This window comes from Microtus pennsylvanicus, chromosome 13, assembly GCF_037038515.1.
Source record: "Microtus pennsylvanicus isolate mMicPen1 chromosome 13, mMicPen1.hap1, whole genome shotgun sequence".
NCBI classification, from domain to species: Eukaryota; Metazoa; Chordata; class Mammalia; order Rodentia; family Cricetidae; genus Microtus; species Microtus pennsylvanicus.
In genome coordinates, this window is record NC_134591.1 from 50,444,117 (window position 1) to 50,467,435 (window position 23,319).

The following is a 23,319-nucleotide window of genomic DNA, read 5'->3' on the forward strand; positions in this document are numbered from 1 at the left end:
GGCTTCCTTTCATGTCCAGGTGCCACTCGGCCACAGGGCATCAGTGCTGTAGACAGATGCACTGATGCCTCCTTAGGATCCCACCCCTCAGCCTAGCTGTTGGTCCCTAAGACTAAACCCTGGAGCTGATGTTAATTCACCCAAGTTCTCAAAAAGTTTGGCAATATGTAGCAAGACCAAAAACATATTCATGCTTTTTGACCCAAACAACCTCATTTCTGGGAATCTGTCCTAAGGACACTCTAAATGATGGGTAGTAACATGAAATATTTATGATATAATGATTAAAAAGTCTGAAAGAATTGAGCAAGAGGCTCACCAGATGTGTTAGCAGTATCAGAATAATGGATTTATTGCAGTATTTCTTTCTCCCAAACTTTATTTTGTTTGTTTTCTGAGACAGAGTTTCTCTAGGTAGCCCTGGCTGTCCCAGAACTCTCTGTGTAGACTGTGTTGAGGTGGAACTCACAGAGATCCACCTGTCTCTGCCTCCCGAGTGCTAGGATTAAAGGAGCTGCCACCCCCACGGGCTACACCTGGTTTCTTCAGCTCTTAGGAACGTACTCAATACCCCTGAGCACCGCTTACTTTCTAGCTGGGAAAACAGACTTTCAGTTGCTATACATAAGTTATGTCACCACACATAGGACAGTCTGCGCAGTACAGGTCTGTATAATCCCTGAATTTGAGAGGTGGAGGCAATAGGATCAGGAGTTCAAGGCCAACCTGTGCTACCTGAGACCCTGTCTCAAAAAACATCTTCAAACAAACTTTTAAAAAATACAGTACACAAAAACTGAATGTTGATAAGAACCACAAAGAAAAAAGCAATTATCCGTTAGAGCAAAAGGGAGTCAAGGAAATCTTCCCAAAGTCTGGACTGAATGATTCTAGTTCAGGTTTGACAAAGGGGCCCCAACATGTACAAAGACTCTGAACAACATGGCGAGTTTAGGAAATTACTGAGGGCGATTCGGGACTGGAAGGCAACTGAGTGGGTGTGAGGCACTTAGGGGAGAAGAAGCTTTAGCTATAGTTTGGATGGTGCTGGGTCCTGGGCTTTGGATCAATCATGAGATAAGCATTTTAGAGCGATGACTCTGGCCTACACGGAGAGAGTGGAAAGGAGCTCCTTGGGGTTGCGCTGGGTCAGGAAGAAAGGGTGGCCCTAAGGGGACCAGCAGACTCCCTTTCTCAACATCCTGACTTACACTTGGCCAGCGACTAGCGCCTCCAGGATCGCCCTCCCTTCTCCTCCCCCTGGGCCCCGCGGGCGGGGAGGCGAACTGGGGAGGCGAGGCAAGGGGTGGCCCTGCCTGGGTGGTCTCCTGCCCCGCCCCCTGCGGCGCCGTTACCTAGCAACGGATCCGGCAGCCGGGCTGTGGGTAATTTGCGGCCCCCTCAGCCAATGGGAGGGCGTCACCCCGGCCCGCTCCTTTTTCTGAGGCTCCTGCTGCTTCCCGAGAGATCAGCAGTCGCCACCTTGAGCTGTGGAGCTGTGAGGTGCTTCTCAGCCAGCCGGTTCCACCCACACGCGGAGCCCACTTTGGAGCACGGTCCACAGATCCAGCGGGACTTAGCGCCGCGGACCTGAGCCACCCCGCACCGCAGCTCCGGGCTGTTCCTGTGCGTCTGCACCCGCGTCTCCCCCACGATCGCACGTTCGCGGCCCCTAGGAATCCCCAGGCGAAGCCGGACGGCACAAGGGGCCGAACTAGCCTATGGACGCGCTCAGATAACGCAGGTTGGGGGCGCTCGCGCCCCCCATCCTCACCAGCATGGTTCGGTCGCTGTCTCTTGGAGAGCTGCCTCCAAGCTACACACCTCCAGCTCGGCCTCCTCAGGTGAGTAGAAGAGAAGCTAGAAGAAGCAGGGTTGTCTGTCACTTGACCGTCTGCGGGGTGTGTGATGGTTTCTGGTCAAGTGTTACTGGATCTGTGAAGACGAGTGAGCGCTAGCTCACTGTCCTATCATCCGGACAGTGAAAACAGTACGTCTGTGGGTTTGCCTCTGTGCCCAACTGACAGCTAGTGTGTGTTCATGGCTCACAACGCTGAAAAAAAAGGGGGGGGGGGCATTCTCAGGTGTGCTTGTGGAGAAGGCAGAGCGGAAGAGAGTTAAGTCTTCAATTTGAAGTCTCTATCTGTAGCTGCTTCCTGCCCTGCATCCGGAAGTCAGGAAACTAGGACTTGACAGAGAGAGACATGGGAAGGGTTCTGTATTAAGCTGACACCTGGCTGACCCTTCTCTTTCCATCCCAGATCCTAGCTGGGAGCCTGCAGGCTCCTCTCTGGCTTCGTGCTCACTTCCAAGGCCTCCTCTTCTCCCTGGGGTGCAGGATCCAGAGACACTGTGGTAAAGTGCTCTTCCTGGGACTGGTGGCCTTTGGGGCTCTGGCACTGGGTCTCCGAGTGGCCGTAATTGAGACAGACCTGGAACAGCTCTGGGTAGAAGGTGAGTTGCCGACACTGGCCATAGCTGCTTTGCTTGGTGGAAGCCCAAGACGAAGGTCAGGATGAGGAACTGGTCACTGAGCCCCAGCAGACCTGGTCAAGGATCTGGAGGGGAGTCTCCCGAGTCTGGGTATCTGGGCATGTTGGAGAATGCCTGCCTCTCCCCCAGTCTTCCTCAGGGCTGTGAATGGAGCCCAGGGCATTGTGCATGCAGGCAAGACTCCACCATCAAGCTGTACCCTCAGCCTCCCCCTCTACCTCCCTCACCCAGAAATGGACACCTCTAGATGATAGGCTCCTATGACTAAGCTTCTAGAATATTTAGCTTTGATCGTATGTGTGTGTGTTTAACCTTTATAGCTAGGTTGTTTTGTTTCTTTTCATTGAGACAGGGTTTCTCTGTATGGTCCTGGCTATCCTGGAACTTATTCTATAGACCAGGCTGACCTCGAACTCAGAGATCTTCCTCCCTCTGCCTCCTGAGTGCTGCCATTAAAGGTGTGTGCCACCGCCACCCAGTGAGCCCCCCTCCTTTTTTTTTAATTGTACATCAAAGTTTAACAAACGGAACAAGACTCGTTTCTTGGTAGCCAAGGAAAGTAAAATGTGTGCTGGGATAAGTTCCACACAAAACAAAGCAGAGGGTAGTCATGTTGTATAAGAGAAGGCAGGGAGGGACCGGGAAACTGGAAGCTAGACAGTGGTTCTAGCTACTCAAGGGGTTGAGGCAAGAGAATCGCTTCAGTCTTGGAATTCAACAATAGCCTGTCTCAGAGAGACAGAGAGAAAAGGACAGCCAGAAAGGAGATCGCTGGGGATGTAGCTGACGGCAGACGGCTTGTCTAGCATGCCCAAGACCCTAGCTAGGTTTGATCCCTGACATTGGGAAGGGGGCAAAGCCAGAGAAAAAAAGAAAAGTTAGGTGTGGAAGGATAGGAACCCTTGATCATACCATCTGACTGGACTTCTGGGTAGAAATGTCACGCACCTAGGGCCCTGCAGCCCTGGAGTGGAGAAGTAGCCTAGACTGCACTTTGAGACAATAGTCAGGGTCAAATGGGATCAAATCCCCACTTCCTAATGGGAGCATTAAGCAATTGATAATTTCAGCACAGCTCTATTCTTCCCTGACGCCTGGTTTCGTCTGGCAGCTGTCTGAAGAAGTCCCAGGCTTCTCTGTCCTTCCTGGGGAATCTGCATTTGCAGCCATCCCCAGACCTCCCCAGCCCTGGCCCACACCCAGGGCAGGTCCCAGGTCGCTGTCTCGCACCCTTGAGTTATTTCAAATGCTGGCAAGTCCTAGGATACGGAGCAAACGTTCCTGGCGCCTTCCTGCATCTTGGGCTCCCACACTCCAGTTTCCACCCTCCCCCAGCCCTCGGCAGACTCCTAAGCGCTCACCCTCTTAAGACAGCCCTAGGGTCCAGAGCAGATGTTTCTCCCTGCCTGCCAGCCTGCACCAGCATCAGGATCCACATGTGCATACACGCATGTGTGCGTGCGCCCACAGAAACCACGGCTGCCTGGGTGGTCTCAAACGACTTTTGAATATCCTGCCACAATAAAGTGAGTCTCCCCCCCCCACACACACACACCGCGCCCTTCCCTTCCTCTTTCTGCATTCCCCAGATCTTCCCCAATTAAACACTGCTTCAACATCCACATTCGCTCATCCCCCTCCTGCCCTCCTTCAAAGGAGGGACTCTGCCCGTTTCTGCTGTTGGGAGGAAGGAATTGTAATCGGGGTAGTTGATTCCTAGACCCTTTGGGATATGGCCTCCCCGTGTCATCCTTGGGATCCTCTTGCTGTAGACGCCTTTGTGTTGAGATTAGTAGGATCACTGTCTAAAAGCAGTGACCATGACATGATCACTTCTCTGTAGCTCTGTAGTTAAGTCTCCCCATTTAACACCCTTCCCGATGAGGAGCTGATCAAATTGAGAGCCTCAGAGGTTTTTTTGTTTCTAGTTTTGCTAGGATAGGAAGTAGAAGGAGCAGGACCTCAGTCAGCAGAGTTTTAAACAGAGGTCAAGGCCCTCCTCGGCTGTAAAATGTGACCTGTTTTCCTTTGCTTTTCCTAAATTTCTTTTGGGGGGGGGCTTGGAGGATGGCTCAGTGAGGAACGCACTTACATGTACACGCGTGAGAACCTGAGTGTGATCCCCAGCATCCACGGAAAAGCCAGATGCAGCCCCGGCACTGGGGAGTGGGACAGGCGGATTCTGGGACTGCCAGCTAGTCTCACTGAAACCACGAGCTCCAGGCTCAGGCACAAACTGTGTCTCAGAAAATGAGGTGGAGCCGGGCGGTGATGGCACACGCCTTTAATCCTAGCACTTGGGAGGCAGAGGCAGGCGGATCTCTGTGAGTTCGAGACCAGCCTGGTCTACAAGAGCTAGTTCCAGGACAGGCTCCAAAGCTACAGAGAAACCCTGTCTCGAAAAAGCAAAAAAGAAAAGAAAAGAAAATGAGGTGGAAGGGCTGGGAAGATGTCTGGGTAGTTAGGAGTGTTAGCTGCGCAATCTCAAGGACCAGAGCTCAGATCCCAGCACCCATGTAGCAGAGTCTCTCTCTCTCTCTCTCTCTCTCTCTCTCTCTCTCTCTCTCTCTCTCTCGCACACACACACACACACACACACACACACGTGTGCATAATCCCAGCGTCTGGGATTTGTTGGCTTCAGGCCTACCCAAGAAAACACAAAGCCTGGCTTCAAGGAGACAGAGCCCCCCGCCCTTTGCCTTCTTTGTTTGGACACAGACATGCACACCTGCATGCGTGCACACACAGATAGATAGCCTGACTCGAAGATAAGGAGCCGTCAGCCCTTTGATGTGAGGGCAGGACACGATCACCCACCTGTCGATCACCCACCTGTCGGTGGCATCAGCGGCAGCTCAAAGCTAAATCCATAGGAGCCGGTCCCAGTTCTCATTTATTGGTTCCTCTTTTTAATGTCTCTTGCAATTAACCCATCCTTCCCATCCTGTGATGGTGCCACAGTTAAGACCTTTTCAATCTTCTTCAGAACACTAGTAATTATATCGTTAGGAGTCCTTGTAGCCACATGAAAGAGAGGGAAGGGGGTCCATAGCACAGGAAGGAAGAAGGCTGAGGTTTTGTTCTTGTAACAGGAGATTTGGCAATAGAGAATTCTGGGTGATTAGTCTGGCAGATGAAGGACAGCAGCCAGGACCCAGGTTCTTTCTTTCCTCTCTGTCTTCAGCATATGAGACTTGTCCTCAGGCTTATCCCAAGATGCTGTTGCTCCTGGACATGGTGGCACTGGGGAGATGAGTTCAAGACCAGTCTGGGCCAAATGGTGAGAATGATAATGGAGGAAAAGACAAGGAAGCTGAAGTCATATCTGGACATGGTGGCTTATGCCTTTAGAAGCAGAGGCAGGAGTGTGTTGAGAGCTCTCGGCCAGCCAGGGATACAAAGGCAGACCCTGTCTCCTGTAGGCCAGACTGACCGCGAACTTCTTCATGCTGAGGGATGATGCTCCTGCCTTGTGCCTTCCTAAGTGCTGAGATTAAAGACGTGCACCGCCACACTCCATCCTGTGTCTCTTTAAAGTGATGAAGGCTGAGCCTGTTTGCACGGGCCGATCATCGCAGTTACTTGGTAGGCTGAGATAGTTGGAGGACTTCCTGGGCTAGAGTGAATTCAAGACCAGCCTTGGCAGGTTATTGAAATGGTGTCTCAAAGTATTAGGACCGGGTAGGTAGCTCGGCGGGCAAAGTGCTTGCTTGCCACACAGGCACGTGACCCAACACCTGTGTGAAGGCCATGGGCACACATCTGTAACTCCAGCACTGGGGTGGGCAGAGCAGACACAAGTGGACCCTAGGCCCTGTGCCACAGCAGAAATGGTGAGACCCAGGTTCAGTGAGAGAACCTGTCTCAAAAAACAGAGTGACAGAGGGGAACACAACGTATTAACCTCTAGCCTTCACACGCGCGTGCACATGCGCACACACAGGCACACACTGGCACACATCCACAGGCACACATATGCGCTCATAATTAAAAGTACTTTTTTAAAAAAGGACTGAGGCTATAGTGGTAACTTGCTTACCTAGCATGTATAGCCTGTGTTCAATACTAGTGCATAAGTTGATAGGTGGGAAGGTAGGTAAATGGAGGATGGATGGATAGATAGATAGATAGATAGATAGATAGATAGATAGATAGATAGATAGATAGATTGATAAAATAAACTGGAAAAAAAGTTGAAAAACCTCCTAGCCAATTTCCTGTGTTCAACTTGGCGAGAGTATGTTACTGATGAATCCCTTCAGTTAGCAAAATGCAATGCGCTTTTGTGATTGGCACTTTGGAAAATGTGTTTTTGTCCTGTGGCGCTAGGGAGGAATCAGCGGCCTTTCTGAGAATGGCTAGTGAAATCAGTCGGCTAGCAAAGAGGCTAAGGAAATAAATCAACCTCGCCTTCATTCAAATCTGCCTTCCCATCGCCCCCTGGAGTACACAGAACTCCGGCCAAGTCAGCCCCTGTGCCTGCTTGGGGCCTCCCTGTCCTTGCTTCTTCCTCTCAGAGTCTGCAGAGGCCGGGCTCTTCTGTGAGCCCCCACACCCCCACTCCCACCCCCACCCCCACCCCCACTGTCTGTCCAATTCAGTCTCTTCTCCTTTGGTCTCGTTATGGTTCTTCCCTGGCTCGCTCTCTCGTGTATTTATGTGCATGGTGTTTGCCTGCGTGCATGCCTGTGCACCACGTGTTTGCCAAGTGCCTGCAGAGTCCAGAAACTATCAGATCCCCTGGAGCTGGAGTGGCAGGCAGCTACATGGATGCCATGTAGGTACCGGGAATTGAACCCGGCTCCTCTGAAAGACCAGCCTGTGCTCTTAACTGCTAAGCCAACTTTCTAGCCCACTGGCTATCTCTTAACAGTATCGAAACCCCAAACCTTTATTAGTGCACAGCCATGGTTCCTGAACCCCTTTTCTGATTCCAATGGCCGCCTCTTACTGGCTTGTCAGATGATGAAAATATCAGGTCATTCATCCAGACTCTGCTCAGAACCTGCTAATTCCTGTCTTGATCACAAGACGTGAACCCTACAATAGCTCTTACATCCTTAAAAGCGACTTTTTAAAAAATAATTTTTTAATGATTTATTTAACTTCATTTTATGTGCATTGATGTGAAGGTGTCAGATCTTGTGGAACTGCATTTTCAGACAGTTGTGAGCTGCCATGTGGGTGCTGGGAATTGAACCCGGGTCCTCTGGAAGAGCAGTCAGTGCTCTTAACTGCTGAGCCATCTCTCCAGCCCCTAAAAGCAAAATTTTTGGACTAGTACTTGCGAGCATACTGAAACAACGTACCAGATTCCACTCCGTGGTGGACCTCTATAGTCCAGCAATGCTGTCAGTTTTAAATTTTTGTTAATTTAGTAGGTAGTAATCCATTGTTGTTGTTATTCAGACAGGATCTCATATAGTACTTCAAGCTGGCCTTAAATTCACAGCTTAATCAACTCAATCCTACCTCAGCTACTTAAGTACCAGCCGCAGCTACGTAGAAAATTTGAGGACAGCCTGGACTCTGTGAAGCCCCATTGCAAAAACAAAAGGAGTGGAGGGTCCAGAGATGAGGTGTAGCTCAGCGGGGAGAGTGACTTCTAGTTCCCGCAAAGCCCTGGTCCATCCCCAGCACTGCCTAGAAGCAGGCATGTTTATCTCTGTGGGAGGCAGGAAGATTATTAGTTCCGCATCACCCTCAACTACGTAACAAGTTCAGGGCCAGCCTGGGCTACGTGAGCCCTTCTCTCAAAAAAGAAAAAAAAAGTCATGGATTAAGGGGATGTAGAATAGAGCTCCTGCACAGCACATGCTGTTACCACGAAGGTGGGGTGTGCGCTGGTTAGCCAGGTGTACCCCGCTTCTAGAGAACCAGCTTAGCAGATGCTCTTCGGCTTTTCCCGGCTGTGCACAGTCATGTCTTCCCCTGGTTTCCTCTCCTTTTCCTGTGTTGTCATTTCTCTTCTGGCAACTACCTGCTGCAACTCCAGATCGCACCTCTGGGCTGTTTCCTAGGTCTTTCCGCTGCCTTTGTTCTAATACTACCAGGGTGGCGCGCTAGCCGCCTGTTTCTTTGTTGGGTTGCTTGGTTGGTGTTTGAGACAGGGCTCACCGTGTAGCCAGGCTGCTGTAAGCCGGTAGGACTCAACACCAGTCTACCAGGGTGCTGTAAGCCTATGGAACCCAACACCAGTCCTCCAGCTTCCGCTTCTGAAGCTGGAGTCAGAGTCTCCACACTCAGCCTCACACTAATATGGGCTTGAGAGACGGGTTGGTGGGCAAGAGCGCTGGCTACTCTTACCAGAGACACAGGTCCAATTCCTAGCACCCACATGGTGGCTCAAAATCCATAACTCCGGTTCCAGAAGATCTGACCTCTGGGGGCCCCAGACATACATACATGCATGCAGACAAAACATTTGCATATATAAACTAAGTAAAAATTTGTATATATAAAATAAATAAACCTAAAAAGTCTTTTTAATATCTTTTTTTAAATATTTATTTATTTAGTATACAATGTTCTGTCTGTATGCCTACAGACCAGAAGAGGGCACCAGATCTCATTACAGATGGTTGTGAGCCACCATGTGGTTGCTGGGAATTAAACTCAGGACCTTTGGAAGAGCACGCAATGCTCTTAACCACTGAGCCATCTCTCCAGCCCCTCTTTTTAATATCTTAAAATAAATAAATAAAGGTGAGAATTGAGGCTCAGGGATAATAATTTGCCAAGACACAGAGCATCAGCAGCAGGGCCTGACGAGAGCCTTGTTCTAGCGCCTGAACCCATGGCCTCCTCCCAAGTACAGTGTGTTCTCTCTACCCTGCTATCTGCCGTCACCCTTGTGAGCTGACATTTGTCTTTGTCTGACATTTTATCCCGAGGATTCTTTAGTCCTGCTGGTGTATTTTAAGTTGTGTTTCTTTCCCCCGCTTTCTTATCAAGTCTTCCCCATTTTCTCCCTCCTCCCATGCCTCCATGCCCTCACTTACAGGGACGTTTGTCCTGTCCGCCTTCCTTCCAATGTAGCAGCTGCTAACCTAAGCATGGTGGAGTCAGTACCGCAGTAGAGACCCGGGACAGTGGTGGGCAGGGAAGAAGAGGAAGTGGCCTGGATAGAAAATCTGTGTGGCCCTGGGCTGGAGAGATGGCTCAGGGGTTAGAAACACTGGCTGCTCTTCCAGGGGACCTGGGTTCAGTACTCAGCAATCACGTTATGGCTCATAACCATCTATAATGAGATCTGGTGCTCTCTTCTGGCCTACAGGCATACATGCAGGCAGAACTTTGTCTATAAAATAAATAAATAAATCTTTAAAGAGAAAAGAGAGCCTGTGGTCTTGAAAAAGAGATTGGCTGTTGGGAATGGTGGCACACACTTATAAGCCCAACACTTGGAAAGCAGAGGTAGGAGAATTGTCCCAAGTTTGAGAACATCCTGGCTAGTTCTAGACCAGCCAGAGCCATAGAATGGGGTAGGGGAAGGCAGGGAACAAGTGTAGGTGGGTTCTAGAGGGTGACTGTGGCTCTCAAGCAAGGCCTCCAGGCAGCGTGGGTGACTCCATGGCTCGTGTAATACAGAACTTGAGGGATGCCGCAGGCGTGGCTCTCAGTGAGGCCGAGGAATGGAGTCTGGGTCTCTAACCCTCCTTGCCCCGGTATCAGGAAGCAGGACACTGAAGACTGACTCCCCGTTGCCCATGGGCTGCGGGATCTGTCGTTACCAGGCACAGCCATCACTGCCCATGCTCCTGACTAGAAGCAGCCTCTAGACCAGATTTTGAGCAAACCCTCCCCACAGGCCCCTGTGGTCCCTCCTTGGTCTGCCCAGCTAAGCAGAGTGGGACTGAGGGTGCCGTACCTGTGAGGGTGCTCACACTGATATCTTCCTTCTGGTGCTGAGATTGAGCCCAGGGCCCTATACCTTCTGGGCAGGCCCTCTACCATGGACTGACACCCGTGCAAACCTTCAAGCCCTTGCACTGAGCCCCAGCCAGCGTGGGTCATGCTTGGACTCTAGACCACCGTGCTCTACTTGGGCCCTTTCCCCAGCCCTTTCTCTTTGCTCCGGCAGTGGACAGCCGGGTGAGCCAGGAGCTGCACTACACCAGAGAGAAGCTGGGCGAGGAGGCTGCCTACACCTCTCAGATGCTGATTCAGACTGCACGCCAGGAGGGGGGAAACGTCCTCACTGCCGAGGCGCTTGGCCTTCACCTCCAGGCTGCCCTCACAGCCAGTAAAGTTCAAGTGTCACTTTATGGGAAGTAAGTCTGGCTGAGGCCCTGGGTGGCTGGGCGCGGACGCATGCTGCAGAAGTTCTAGAACAGGGGTCCCTAGCCTACTGCTCACCTGTGCCCTGGCCTTGGCAGGTCCTGGGATTTGAACAAAATCTGCTACAAGTCAGGAGTTCCACTCATTGAAAATGGGATGATTGAGCGGGTGAGTGCCCCCAGGGTGAGTCACTGTGGGAAGGCTCCGAGCCTCCACTGGAGGTGGGGTGTTGGGAGGATTGCAGAGGGTATCCTACTGACCCGGGGTGTCCTTGGCAGATGATCGAGAAGCTGTTCCCGTGTGTGATCCTCACCCCGCTTGACTGCTTCTGGGAGGGAGCCAAACTCCAAGGGGGCTCTGCTTACTTGCCGTGAGTGCCGCCCCAGCCGCCCCTGGAGCCTGTTTCATCTCCTGCCAGGGACTCCCCCGAAGAAAGGAGAGGTGTGGGGGCGTGAGTGAAAAGGGTGGTGAAAGCCTTGCTAAGGGCTGCTCAAGGCTCTCCACCTGCCTCTCCCTCACCTCCGAAGGGAAGGAGGCCTGTCTGGTTTAGACAGAACACACACCTCAGGCAAAGATCTCTAGAGACTTTCCTGCTCGCAGCAACTGACTGTCAACTGAGTTGTTGCTTGGAATGAAAAGAAAGCCTGTTAGACACAGGTGCGGGTCTGGCCATCTTAGTGTGGAGTAGTGAGGTTTTCTGACCTGTCCACGTATCAAGCACATATATCCCAAGGTCTGTCTTAGCCCCTTTTGTGTCTAAAGCTCACTGCAGCAGGCTGGTAGCTGAGGCAAGCCACACCTCTTACACTCTCCTTGTGGAAGAGGTCCGCAGAGTGAAGCAGGGCCTATGGCAGAAGTCTGCGGGCAGGCATTGATTTCTGACCTTCATTAACCACGGGCTTGCTTTCCCCAGGGGCCGTCCTGATATTCAGTGGACCAACCTGGATCCCCAGCGGCTGCTAGAGGAGCTTGGCCCCTTCGCCTCTCTGGAGGGCTTCAGGGAGCTGCTAGAAAAAGCACAGGTGGGCCAGGCCTACGTTGGGCGACCTTGTCTGGATCCCGATGACCCCCACTGCCCACCTAGTGCCCCCAACCATCACAGCAGACAGGTGGGTTCCTGGCCAGATCTGCCAAGAAAAGAAGGGTTCCCACCCTTCTCTCTTCCCTGTGTCTCTGTGTTCTGAGAGGTGCTCTGCCCATATCTGTTTTCTGGAAACACACACACAAGTGTTCTGTTCTTGCCGGGCAGTGGTGGTGCATGCTTTTTTTTTATTTGTTTGTTTTTGTTTTTCGAGACAGGGTTTCACTGTAGCTTTGGAGCCTGTCCTGGAACTAGCTCTTGTAGACCAGGCTGGCCTCAGACTCACAGAGATCCGCCTGCCTCTGCCTTCCGAAAGGCACTGTCTGCAGGTAGAAGCAGGTGGATCTTTGGGTTCAAGGCCAGCCTGGTCTACAGAGTGAAGACAGCCAGGACTGTTACGTAGAGAAACTCTGTCTTAAAAAACCAAACCAAACCAAAACAACAAAAAAAATTGGTCATGATGGCTCATGCCTGTAGCCCCCACACTCCAGAGGTAGAAACAGAGTAGAAGCTTAAGGTCAGGCTGGATACATAGTGAGTTTAAGGCCAACCTGGACAACAAAGGATGCAAGATAAAGCTAGCTACGACTATCATAGCTCATATCCCAAGTGCCTCCATCTTTGGTGGTGGGGCTGCTCTCAGAGCCCTCTGTGATTATGCCTCTTCCTTCCAACAACCCATTTTCCAGACCTTTGATTCCTCCTGTGTCCTCTGGAGAGCACGCGCGCGCGCACGCGCACACACACACACACACACACACACACACACACGTCCTGGTTGCTGGATGTGCAGATGTACAGATGTGTATCACCGGGCTGGGCTGGATCACACTTCCACCTCTCCTTTTCCGTGTGTGATAGTAATGGTGATCGAATCCAGAGCCCTGTGTGTACTCGTTAGGTGGGTGCTCCACCACGGCGCATTATCCCTGGCCTCTTAGAGCTCTCGCTATATTCAACTCAGGGCTGCTGAGGTGGCTCAGCAGGTGAAGGGTCACCAAGCCCGATGACCCAAGTTTGATTCCCAGGACCCACATGATGGAGAGAGAGAGAGAAACAATCTCAGAAGCTATCCTCCGACCTCTGCCTCCTCCACATACACACCGTAGCATGCTTGCATGCTCAAACATGTGCACACACATAAATAAATATAATTTTTAAAATCCTAAAGATTTATAAAGCTCTTTCTCTTCCCCTCTAGGCTCCCAGTGTGGCTCAAGAGCTGAGTGGGGGCTGTCATGGCTTCTCCCACAAGTTCATGCACTGGCAAGAGGAGCTACTGCTGGGGGGCACGGCCAGGGATCTCCAAGGACAGCTGCTGAGGTCGGGCGTCCCCTGGGACTTGGTGAGGGTGCTTGGACGTTCCACACTGTAATGCTAGGCAGTTCTGGAGAAAGCGCCCCAAAGACCCACAAGCTCTGACACCCCCCCCCGCCCCTGCTGTATCCCCAACCAGGGCAGAAGCCTTGCAGAGCACCTTCCTGCTAATGAGTCCCCGTCAGCTGTATGAGCACTTCCGGGGTGACTACCAGACGCACGACATCGGCTGGAGCGAGGAGCAGGCCAGCACAGTGCTACAGACCTGGCAGCGGCGCTTCGTGCAGGTCAGTGTGGGCAGAGCCAAAGGCGAGCTCGCTGAGACCACCCCTCCCTCCCTCCTTCCCCCTCACGGCCACCCTGTCTCCCCAGCTAGCCCAGGAAGCTCTGCCTGCCAACGCGTCCCAGCAGATCCATGCCTTCTCCTCCACCAGCCTGGACGATATCCTGCACGAGTTCTCTGAAGTCAGTGCCACCCGCGTGGTGGGAGGCTACCTGCTCATGGTGGGTCCCACATCTAGCAGCCCTGCCTCACCCCACCCAGCAAGTTCCCACCCTGGAAGTCCCTGTCTGAGATTGTGTCCTCTCCCCACAGCTGGCCTATGCCTGCGTAACAATGCTACGGTGGGACTGTGCCCAGTCCCAGGGGGCCGTAGGTCTTGCTGGGGTGTTGCTGGTGGCCCTGGCAGTGGCCTCAGGCCTTGGACTTTGTGCCCTGCTTGGCATCACTTTCAATGCCGCTACTACTCAGGTAGACCAGGACTCGGGGGCAGCCTTCAGTGGTCGTCCCAAGCTACACGGTTCCTCCCGATGCCTGATTGTCCCCCCTCTGCCCCTCCAGGTCCTGCCCTTTTTGGCTCTGGGCATCGGCGTGGATGACGTATTCCTGCTGGCGCATGCCTTCACAAAGGCTCCCCCCGACACCCCTCTCCCAGTAAGAACCCGTCCATCAGCCTGGGCCCAGCTAAAGTTCATCAAAGTGGTTAAGAGCCTCTTGGTTTGAGTAATCTTGTCTGATCGGCTCATTAACCTTTCTGTGCATCCATCTGCGCGCACAGAAATGGGAGTAACAGTAGCCGCGCTGGGGTCCTGAGGGCTGGCGTAGGATCAGTGATGTAATTCAAGACCTTAGGCCGGCACGTGCCCATTCGTAGTTGACTGCTGTGGCATCTGAATTCCTTCCCTGCCAAGTTTCTGAGCCTCCCCTCCTCTGTGACCTGAGAGTGTGTCCCTGTTCTGTCCCGGCAGGAGCGAATGGGTGAGTGTTTGAGGCGCACGGGCACGAGTGTCGCTCTGACATCCATCAACAACATGGTTGCTTTCTTCATGGCCATCCTGGTTCCCATCCCTGCATTGCGGGCTTTTTCTCTCCAGGTGAGGCCTCATGAATGGGCAGGTGGGATTGTGGTGGCCATGGAGCTCTGAGCACGCTTCATCGGGCCTTTATCCTGTCTCCCAGGCGGCTATAGTGGTTGGCTGCAACTTCGCAGCGGTGATGCTCGTCTTCCCGGCCATCCTCAGCCTCGACCTCTGCCGCCGCCACCGCCAACGCCTAGACGTGCTCTGCTGCTTCTCTAGGTCTGTCCCTGGGTGCCCGCTCTTTTCGGCTCTTTTCCTTCCTCAACCTCATCCTAGCTGTCCTCTCCCCCGCGGCTAGCGCATGACTCACCGGCTTCTCTCTGACTCTTTCAGCCCCTGTCCTGCTCAAGTCATTCAGATCCTGCCCCAGGAGCTAGGGGACAGAACAGTGCCGGTGGGCGTTGCCCACCTGACGGCCACGGTGCAAGCTTTCACCCACTGCGAAGCCAGCAGCCAGCACGTAGTCACCATTTTGCCTCCTCAAACCCACCTGATATCCCCACCTTCCGACCCACTGGGCTCTGAACCCTACGGCACTGGAGGGTCCACACGGGACCTTTTAGGCCAGGAGGAGGGGGCGAGGCCAAAGGCAGCCTGCAGGCCCCTGCTCTGTGCCCACTGGACTCTTGCCCATTTTGCCCGATATCAGTTTGCTCCATTACTGCTCCAGACACAAGCCAAGGTTAGTCCAGGTGCGGCAGAACAGGGACTCAGCATGTCTGGCCCCAAGGAGGGCAGCGGGCTGGATGGAGGGCAGCCCTAGGCCTCCTGCTTAGTTCCCGTTTTCCACAGGCCCTGGTGCTGGTGTTCTTTGGGGCACTTTTGGGCCTGAGCCTCTATGGAGCCACCTTGGTACAAGATGGGCTGGCCCTGACAGATGTGGTACCTCGGGGCACCAAGGAACATGCCTTCCTGAGTACCCAGCTCAGGTACTTCTCCCTGTATGAGGTGGCCCTGGTGACACAGGGTGGCTTTGACTACGCCCACTCCCAACGTGCCCTCTTTGATCTGCACCAGCGCTTCAGCTCCCTCAAGGCCGTGCTGCCCCCGCCTGCCTCCCAGGCACCCCGCACCTGGCTGCACTACTACCGCAGCTGGCTGCAAGGTAAGGCCAAGAGACCCACGTGTGGGACGGCTTCAGAGCACAGTCTAGAGCCATAGAGACCCACATGTGGGACGGCTTCAGAGCACAGTCTAGAGCCATAGAGACTCACGTGTCGGACTGCTTCCAAGCACAGTCTAGAGCCGTAAGCCATCGTGACTGTCTAGGCAGCGACATGTCTGTCAATCTAGAACTTTGGAAGTTGCTTACAATGCACTTCCTGTTTACTTAGGTAATATTATATCCTTCTGGGGTCTTTGATAGAGTTGAAGACAAATAGTTATAATTACAGTTTTCCTTTAGTTATGATAAAAGATAAATATAAAACTTTAGACTCTCAAAGATAAAATAGATGATAGTATATTTTTTTTTAATTTTGCCAGATACAAATAGACTAAATATTGTAACTGTAATTCTTGCTTGATACCTGTTTTGTTACATATAATTTTACTATGTTAAAGTTAAAACCTTTCTTTTAAATTAGACAGAAGAGGGGAGATGATGTGGGATTCCCCTCTGTATGCTGGGAATATGTTTTATTACCATTGGTTAATGAATAAAGTTGTTTCAGCCAATGGCTTCGCAGAGCAAGGCCAGGCAGGAAATCTGAACAGAGATATAGAGAGAAAGTAGGCAGAGTCAAGGAGATGCCATGTAGCTGCCAAAGGAGACAGATGCCAGATCCTTACCAGTAAACCACAGCCTCGTGCCAATACATAGATGAATAGAAATGGGTTAATTCAAGATGTAAGAGCTAGCTAGGAATATGCCTAAATCATTGGTCGAACAGTGTTGTAATTAATATTTCTGTTTGATTATTTGGGTCTGAGCAGTTGGGAAATTTAGAGGAGCAGTCTCCGCCCACACTGGCCCATTCTGTGTACTGCAGGTATCCAGGCTGCATTTGACCAGGATTGGGCTTCTGGACGCATTACCCGCCACTCTTACCGCAACGGCTCTGAGGATGGCGCCCTGGCCTACAAACTGCTCATCCAAACTGGGAACGCCCAGGAGCCTCTGGATTTCAACCAGGTGAGGAGTCGGTCAAAGAGCTCTGGTGGGCTCTAGACCACATGGCCCAGGCCTTAAGCCTTCTCTGCCTTCCCAGCTGACCACAAGGAAACTGGTGGACAAGGAAGGACTAATTCCACCAGAACTCTTCTACATGGGGCTAACTGTGTGGGTGAGCAGTGACCCCCTGGGGCTAGCAGCCTCTCAGGCCAACTTCTATCCCCCACCTCCGGAATGGCTGCACGACAAATACGATACCACTGGGGAGAACCTTCGCAGTGAGTGCTGGGGGGCTCGCCTGGAACCTGTCCTCAGCCGCATGGCCCTGACCCTCCACCCCGCCCGCTGTCCCACTCATCCTGACACCCTCCCTCTGTCTCTCTGCCCCCTCCACAGTCCCAGCAGCCCAGCCCTTGGAGTTTGCCCAGTTCCCCTTCCTGTTGCATGGACTCCAGAAGACTGCAGACTTCGTAGAAGCCATCGAGGGGGCCCGGGCAGCATGCACGGAGGCAGGCCAGGCAGGAGTACATGCCTACCCCAGCGGCTCCCCCTTCCTCTTCTGGGAGCAGTATCTGGGGCTGCGACGCTGCTTCCTGTTGGCGATCTGCATCTTGCTGGTGTGCACCTTCCTTGTCTGTGCTCTGCTGCTCCTCGATCCGTGGACAGCCGGCCTCATAGTGAGTGTTTGCAGGAGGGAGTGGGAGAGACCCCAGCAGCACCCACCCTGCCCTGTGCAGACCCTGAGTGAGCCCTGTCCTCCACAGGTGCTGGTCCTGGCCATGATGACTGTGGAGCTCTTTGGTATCATGGGATTCCTGGGCATCAAGCTGAGTGCCATCCCTGTGGTGATCCTTGTGGCCTCTGTGGGCATTGGTGTTGAATTCACAGTTCATGTGGCTCTGGTAAGCCTAAGCCCTGGGAGGAAAGGTCAGCTGATCAGTATTTAACAAAAAGGGTGCAATCACTTTCTGTGTGCTAGGAACTGTTTAAAATGGGCATAATGGTTGCATACCTTTATTCTATTTTTTTTTAAAGATTTATTTATTAATTATGTATATAGCATTCTACTTGCATGTGTCCCTGCAGGCCAGAAGAGGGCACCAGATCTCATTATAGATGGTTGCTGGGAATTGAACTCAGAACCTCTGGAAGAACAGTCTGCTCTTAACCTCTGAGCCATGTCTCCAGCCCCCTTTATTCTATTTTTTAGAATAATTTATTTAAATTTATTTTCTGTGCATTGGTGTGAAGGTGTCAGATCTCCTAGAACTGGAGTTACAGACAGCTGTGAGCTGCCATGTGGGTGCTGGGAATTGAACCTAGGTCCTCTGGAAGAGCAGCCAGTGCTCTTAACTACTGAGCTATCTCTGCAGGCTTCATCATTGTATCTTAATTAGTCTAGATGGCCAGTAAATAAGTAAGCAAATAAGGGCCTCTCTGTGGTGAGAGAGAAAGAAAGGCCTGTTTGGAATGGTGTGAAGACAGAATGGAAGGTGGGAAGACAGAAAACATTATTTTCCCTGAGGCAGTCTTACATAATCTAGGCTGACCCACCGCCTAGCCTGGCTGGGGATGACCTTGAACTCCTGACCCCCCCCTCCCCCTCCCACCCCCCCTCACCCCCGCCTCTGACTGTCGTGTTTTAGACTTTAGGTCAAACTCGTACACACCAGGCAGGTGCTCTGCCATTAGGCCGTGTCCTCATGCCTAGGAACCAACAATTCCTTTAGGTAGTTTTGCTGTAAAGGAGAGCAGAAATTGCACAGATAGCAATGTGGGTATGAAGGAGGATTCTACTGAAATAAATGTGTTAGAGCCGAAGAGAGTCCGGGGCTCTCCCGGGGCGTCACTCTCACAGGCCAGCTAAAGCAGGCTCTCCCGGGCGTCACTCTCACAGGCCAGCTGAAGCACCAGCACAGCAGTCAGCCTCACAAATCGCATTCCTCGCCCGTCCCCACAGCCCCAGAATAGATTGTGAGAACAATACACTAGCCTGCTGTGATTGTACACGTCTGTAATCCAAGCACTCAGGAGTCAAAAACAGGAGGATTGCCATAGTTTAAAGGGCAGCCTAGTCTACATAGTGATCTGCAAGACCTTGTCTAAAACCAGCAAATAAGGGGGCTGGAGAGATGGCTCAGCGGTTAAGAGCATTGCCTGCTCTTCCACAGATCCTGAGTTCAATTCCCTGAGTTCACAACCATCTGTAATGAGACCTGGTGCCCTCTTCTGGTGTGCAGGCAAAATAGACAGCACACTGTATACATTTAAAAAAAATAAAGCAATATATGAATAGGGCATAGTGGCACACACCTACAGTCTCTTCCTTGATTGGTGGAGGCAGGAGGATGAGTTCATCCACAGCTATGAGTTTGAGGCCAGCCTGGGCTTTGTAGCAAGTCAGAAACCAGTCCAAACTACATCAGTCCCTGCCTCAAATAAATACTAAAGGATTATAGCTATACTTCAGTAGTTGAATGCACACCTGACCGGATATTCCCCGGCACTGATGGGGGAGGGGGAGCCAGTGTGCAGAAGAGCACAAAGAATTTTAAATGCTACGCTGAGGAACTAGGGAGACAGCTCCACAGTAAACAGTGCTGGCTGCTCTTGCAGAGGACCCAGATTAAGGTTCCAGCACCCACTTGGCCACTCACAAAACATCTGTACTTGCCTCAGGGGACCCAAAGCCTCTCTTATGGCCTCTTCAGGCACTGCACACATGATGTGCACATATACACATGCAGGCAAACCGTACATATAAAACAAAGACAAAAATCTAAAAAAAAAAAAAAGTTACTCTATTATTACCCTAAGTCAGGTGTGGGCCAGGAGTTGGCACACACGTTTTATTATTACACATATTTAATTTTGAGGGAGGCGTGTCCAGAGGACAATTGCAATAGCTAGTTCCCTCCGTCCAGTTTGTTAGCCCTGGGAATTCAATTCAAATCATCACCTTCCCAGCACTCGGGAGTCAGAGGCAGGAGGATCTCTGTGAGTTCGAGACCAGCCTGGTCTACAAGAGCTAGTTCCAGGACAGGCTCCAAAGCCACAGAGAAATCCTGTCTCGAAAAACCAAAAATAATAATGATAATAATAATAATAATAAATAAATAAAATAAAATAAATTCAAATCACCAGGCTTGGCAGCAAGCACCCTTTTCCACTGAGCCATCTTGCTGGCCCCGTGCACAGGTTTTTGTGAAAGGCTGGGTAGTGTTTCGGACTCTGCAAGTGACATAATCTCACCATCATGGCACAAAGGCCGCCATAGGCAGCGGCGCTTTGATGAATGAGCAGCCTGGCGTCATCAAAACTGACCAAACACCATTGACACCTCTCTGGGCATCACTCGGTGCGGCCAGACACATCTCTCATGTTCCCAGAGTGGACTCAGCAATGCTCTCAGACCATTCCCACAAAGTTAGTTCTCCTGGGTGCACCCCAGATAGATAAACAGCCACTGGGGACACTGGGTGAGCTGGCTGTGGTCGGCAGAGGAAGAACCCCAGGACTCTCTCCCTAGGGCTTCCTGACCGCCCAGGGGAGCCGGAACCTTCGTGCCGCTCGGGCTCTAGAGCAAACATTTGCCCCTGTGACTGATGGGGCTGTCTCCACATTGCTGGGCCTGCTCATGCTTGCTGGTTCCAACTTTGACTTCATCATAAGGTACAAGAGGGCTCAGGAAGAGGGGATGACCCACCCTGACCTCAGGGCCTGGCCACCAACCCTCCTTCTTTCCCCCCAGGTACTTCTTCGTGGTGCTGACAGTGCTAACACTCCTGGGCCTGCTCCATGGACTCCTGCTGCTGCCTGTATTGCTCTCCATCCTGGGCCCCCCACCACAGGTGACCAAACTCTCGCACTGTGCTCACCCTCAGGGATGGGATGGCAAAGCAAGAAACAGGACAGACCCATTACCAAGGCCCTCAGCCTTCGGTGGGACGGGCCTTACCCTTTTAGGGCCCAGACCAAAGGGTTTGCGCAGCCTGGCAATCTTGATTGTGAGCTCTGACAGGAGCCCAGCCTGTCAACAGTAGTGGTGATCTCCATGAAGGGGCTCACTGGGACTGGGGTCTCTTCCAGGTGGTACAGATCTACAAGGAGAGCCCACAGGTCCTAAGCTCTGCAGCTCCACGGGGAGGTGGGCTCAGGTGGGGCATGCCCGCCACCCTGCCCCAGAGTTTTGCCAGAGTGACTACCTCCATGACTGTGGCCCTCCACCCACCACCACTGCCCGGAGCCTACGTCCACCCAGCCCCTGATGAGCCCACGTAGTCCCCCGCTGCCACCCTAGCTCCTGACAGCTCTATTCTAGGGGACTGAGTCTAGCCACTGATTGAAAGGTCGTCTGAATCGCAGAGACCCCCACGGGGCCACACTGCCCTGGGAAGCAGTGAATGGGGGGTGAGATGCACGGTGGATCCCTGGAAGGCCCGGTGCCGCTCTCTGCATCTCTTCCCCTGACTCAGCCACCTCAAACTTATCTGATAACCCGAAGAGAACGGCTACTGCTTGGCTGAGAGCATCCTAGCACACAGGACTCATGGGAATCTCCTGTCTGGGTCCAGGCTGGGGTGAAAGACTGCGTTCGGGCTGCAGTGCAGCCCTGTCCTCTTCTGTCCCAAACTGTCACCTCAGCAGACCAAGCCTGAGGGTCTTCCGCACATTCTCCCAGTCCTGGCCTTCACTGCTTGGTGACTCCTAAGGAGGCCTCTGTACCTCTTCCCCCTCCTGCCATGTGAGTTATTTATATGAAGATGTTTATTTTTGTACATAGAAGCTATGGCCGCAGAAAGTCTTATTTTTAAAGAGTAAAATATATTCTATACCAACTCATTTCAGATGACCTTGGTGCTTTTTGGTTTTTAGATGACTCGTGAAAGTTAGCTATCAGAGGTGGCTTGTGTGGTGTCAGGGCCTGAAGTCCTGGTCTTGTCTGGTTCTGGGAAAGACCTCAAAATCCGGTGGTGGGGGTGCACGTCCTTGATTTCAGCACTTGGGAGGCTGAAGCAGGTGGATCTCTGTAATTTTGAGGCCAGTTTGGTCCACAAAGCAAGTTCCAAGACAGCCAGGGCTGCTACACAGGGAAACCCTGTCTTGAAAAACAAAAAAGAGAAAGGGGAAGACCTTAGATGCTGAAGTTTTATCAAAGTACTTGGCAACTGGCAAGCATAAATGCTTAGTATAAGGAACTTCGGGAGCTGCCAGTTACCATAGGGAGCCCAAGAACCACACCACGTACCGCCAATCCCGTAAATGGCACAGAAACCTCTGTAAAATTACAGTTCTCTCGCCAAGGACAATGGCACGGGGTTTTGATCCTACATAATGTGCTGGCTTGGTGGGAGCCTAGCCAGTTTGGATGTTCACCTTCCTAGATATGGACGGAGGGGGGAGGACCTAGGACTTACCACAGGGCAGGGAACCCTGACTGCTCTTTGGACTGGAGAGGGAGGGGGAGAGGAGTGGGGGTAGGGGGAGAAGGTTGGGAGGAGGGGGAGAAGAGTGGGAGGAGGAGAAGGGAAATGGGAGGCTGGGAGGAGGTGGAAATTTTTTTTATTCTCCTTTTATCAATAAAAAAAAAATTGGGGCTGGAGAGATGGCTCAGCGGTTAAGAGCATTGCCTGCTCTTCCAAAGGTCCTGAGTTCAATTCCCGGCAACCACATGGTGGCTCACAACCATCTGTAATGAGGTCTGGTGCCCTCTTCTGGCCTGCAGGCATACAGGCAGACAGAACACTGTATACATAATGAGTAAATAAATAAAAAAAAATTACAGTTCTCTTAAAGGGGTCGACCCCAAGTTCCTGGGGAATCTGCACCTTGCCAAGAAGCACAGCACAGACCTGCAGAAGGTGCAGACAAACAGCGTGAAGGCAAAGAACACATACACAGAGGCGGCCACCGTTAGGGCCCTCGGGAAGCCCAAGGCAGTGAAGCCCACTGTGCCAAAGGGCTCCAGCAGCAAACTCAGCCATCTTGCTTCCATCATTCACCCCAGGCTTCAGAAGCAGAAGCTACATAGCCAAAGGTCATAGACTTGGCCAACTAAAGCCCAAGGTTCAAACCAAGGCAGAAGCCACAGCTCCAGCTCAGGCCCCCAAAGGTGCCCAGGCCCCTGTGAAGGCCACATAGAAAAGGCTTCCTATCTGCCTATGTGAGGACACTGGACCGGTGTGGCATACCGACCCAGTATTTGCAGATGATCAGGGCCATATACAGTTTTTTACAGATCTGTTTTTAAAAAATTCTTAGCAGGGCTGGAGAGATGGCTCAGTGGTTAAGAGCACTAGCTGCTCTTCCAGAGGTCCTGAGTTCAATTCCCAGCAACCACATGATGGCTCACAGCCATCTGTAGTGAGATCTGGTGCCCTCTTCTGGCCTGCAGATATACATGGAGGCAGAATGTTGTATACTAAATAAATAAATAAATAAATCTTTTTTTAAAAAGTAACATTATAAAAAAAAATTCTTAGCATAGCCAGGCAGTAGTGCTGCATGCATTTAATCCCACCACTCAGGAGGCAGAGGCAGGCAGATCTCTGTGAATTTGAGGCCAGCCTGATCTACAAGAGCTAGTTCCAAGATAGACCCCAAAGCTACAGAGAAACCCTGTCTCGGAAAAAAAAAAATGCTTAACATAGAACATGATGCAAGCCTGAGTTCC

At 51.9% G+C, this 23,319-nt stretch overlaps 1 protein-coding gene across 3 annotated transcripts; it reads left to right on the forward strand.

Moving 5' to 3' along the window:
- The first annotated feature begins 1,407 nt into the window (after nt 1-1,407).
- On the forward strand, nt 1,408-21,488 carry Ptch2 (patched 2). 3 transcript variants are annotated; one of them, XM_075945750.1, is made up of 22 exons: nt 1,408-1,844; nt 2,262-2,454; nt 10,580-10,769; nt 10,875-10,944; nt 11,055-11,146; nt 11,690-11,885; nt 13,059-13,180; nt 13,314-13,461; nt 13,547-13,678; nt 13,770-13,925; nt 14,016-14,108; nt 14,423-14,548; nt 14,634-14,752; nt 14,867-15,215; nt 15,326-15,638; nt 16,525-16,667; nt 16,744-16,924; nt 17,043-17,323; nt 17,411-17,548; nt 20,176-20,318; nt 20,398-20,497; nt 20,736-21,488. In XM_075945750.1, the coding sequence occupies exons 1-22, from the start codon at nt 1,779-1,781 to the stop codon at nt 20,925-20,927; spliced, it is 3,543 nt and encodes a 1,180-aa protein (XP_075801865.1). In that variant the 5' UTR covers nt 1,408-1,778; the 3' UTR covers nt 20,928-21,488. The 3 variants fall into 3 exon arrangements, with proteins under 3 accessions (XP_075801865.1, XP_075801866.1, XP_075801867.1); XM_075945751.1 differs by lacking the exons at nt 17,043-17,323; nt 17,411-17,548; nt 20,176-20,318; nt 20,398-20,497; nt 20,736-21,488 and having other exon boundaries at nt 1,531-1,844; nt 15,326-15,462; nt 15,551-15,638; nt 16,744-16,871; XM_075945752.1 differs by lacking the exons at nt 14,016-14,108; nt 14,423-14,548; nt 14,634-14,752; ... (7 more) ...; nt 20,398-20,497; nt 20,736-21,488 and having other exon boundaries at nt 1,531-1,844; nt 13,551-13,678; nt 13,770-13,913.
- Nucleotides 21,489-23,319: the final 1,831 nt, after the last annotated feature.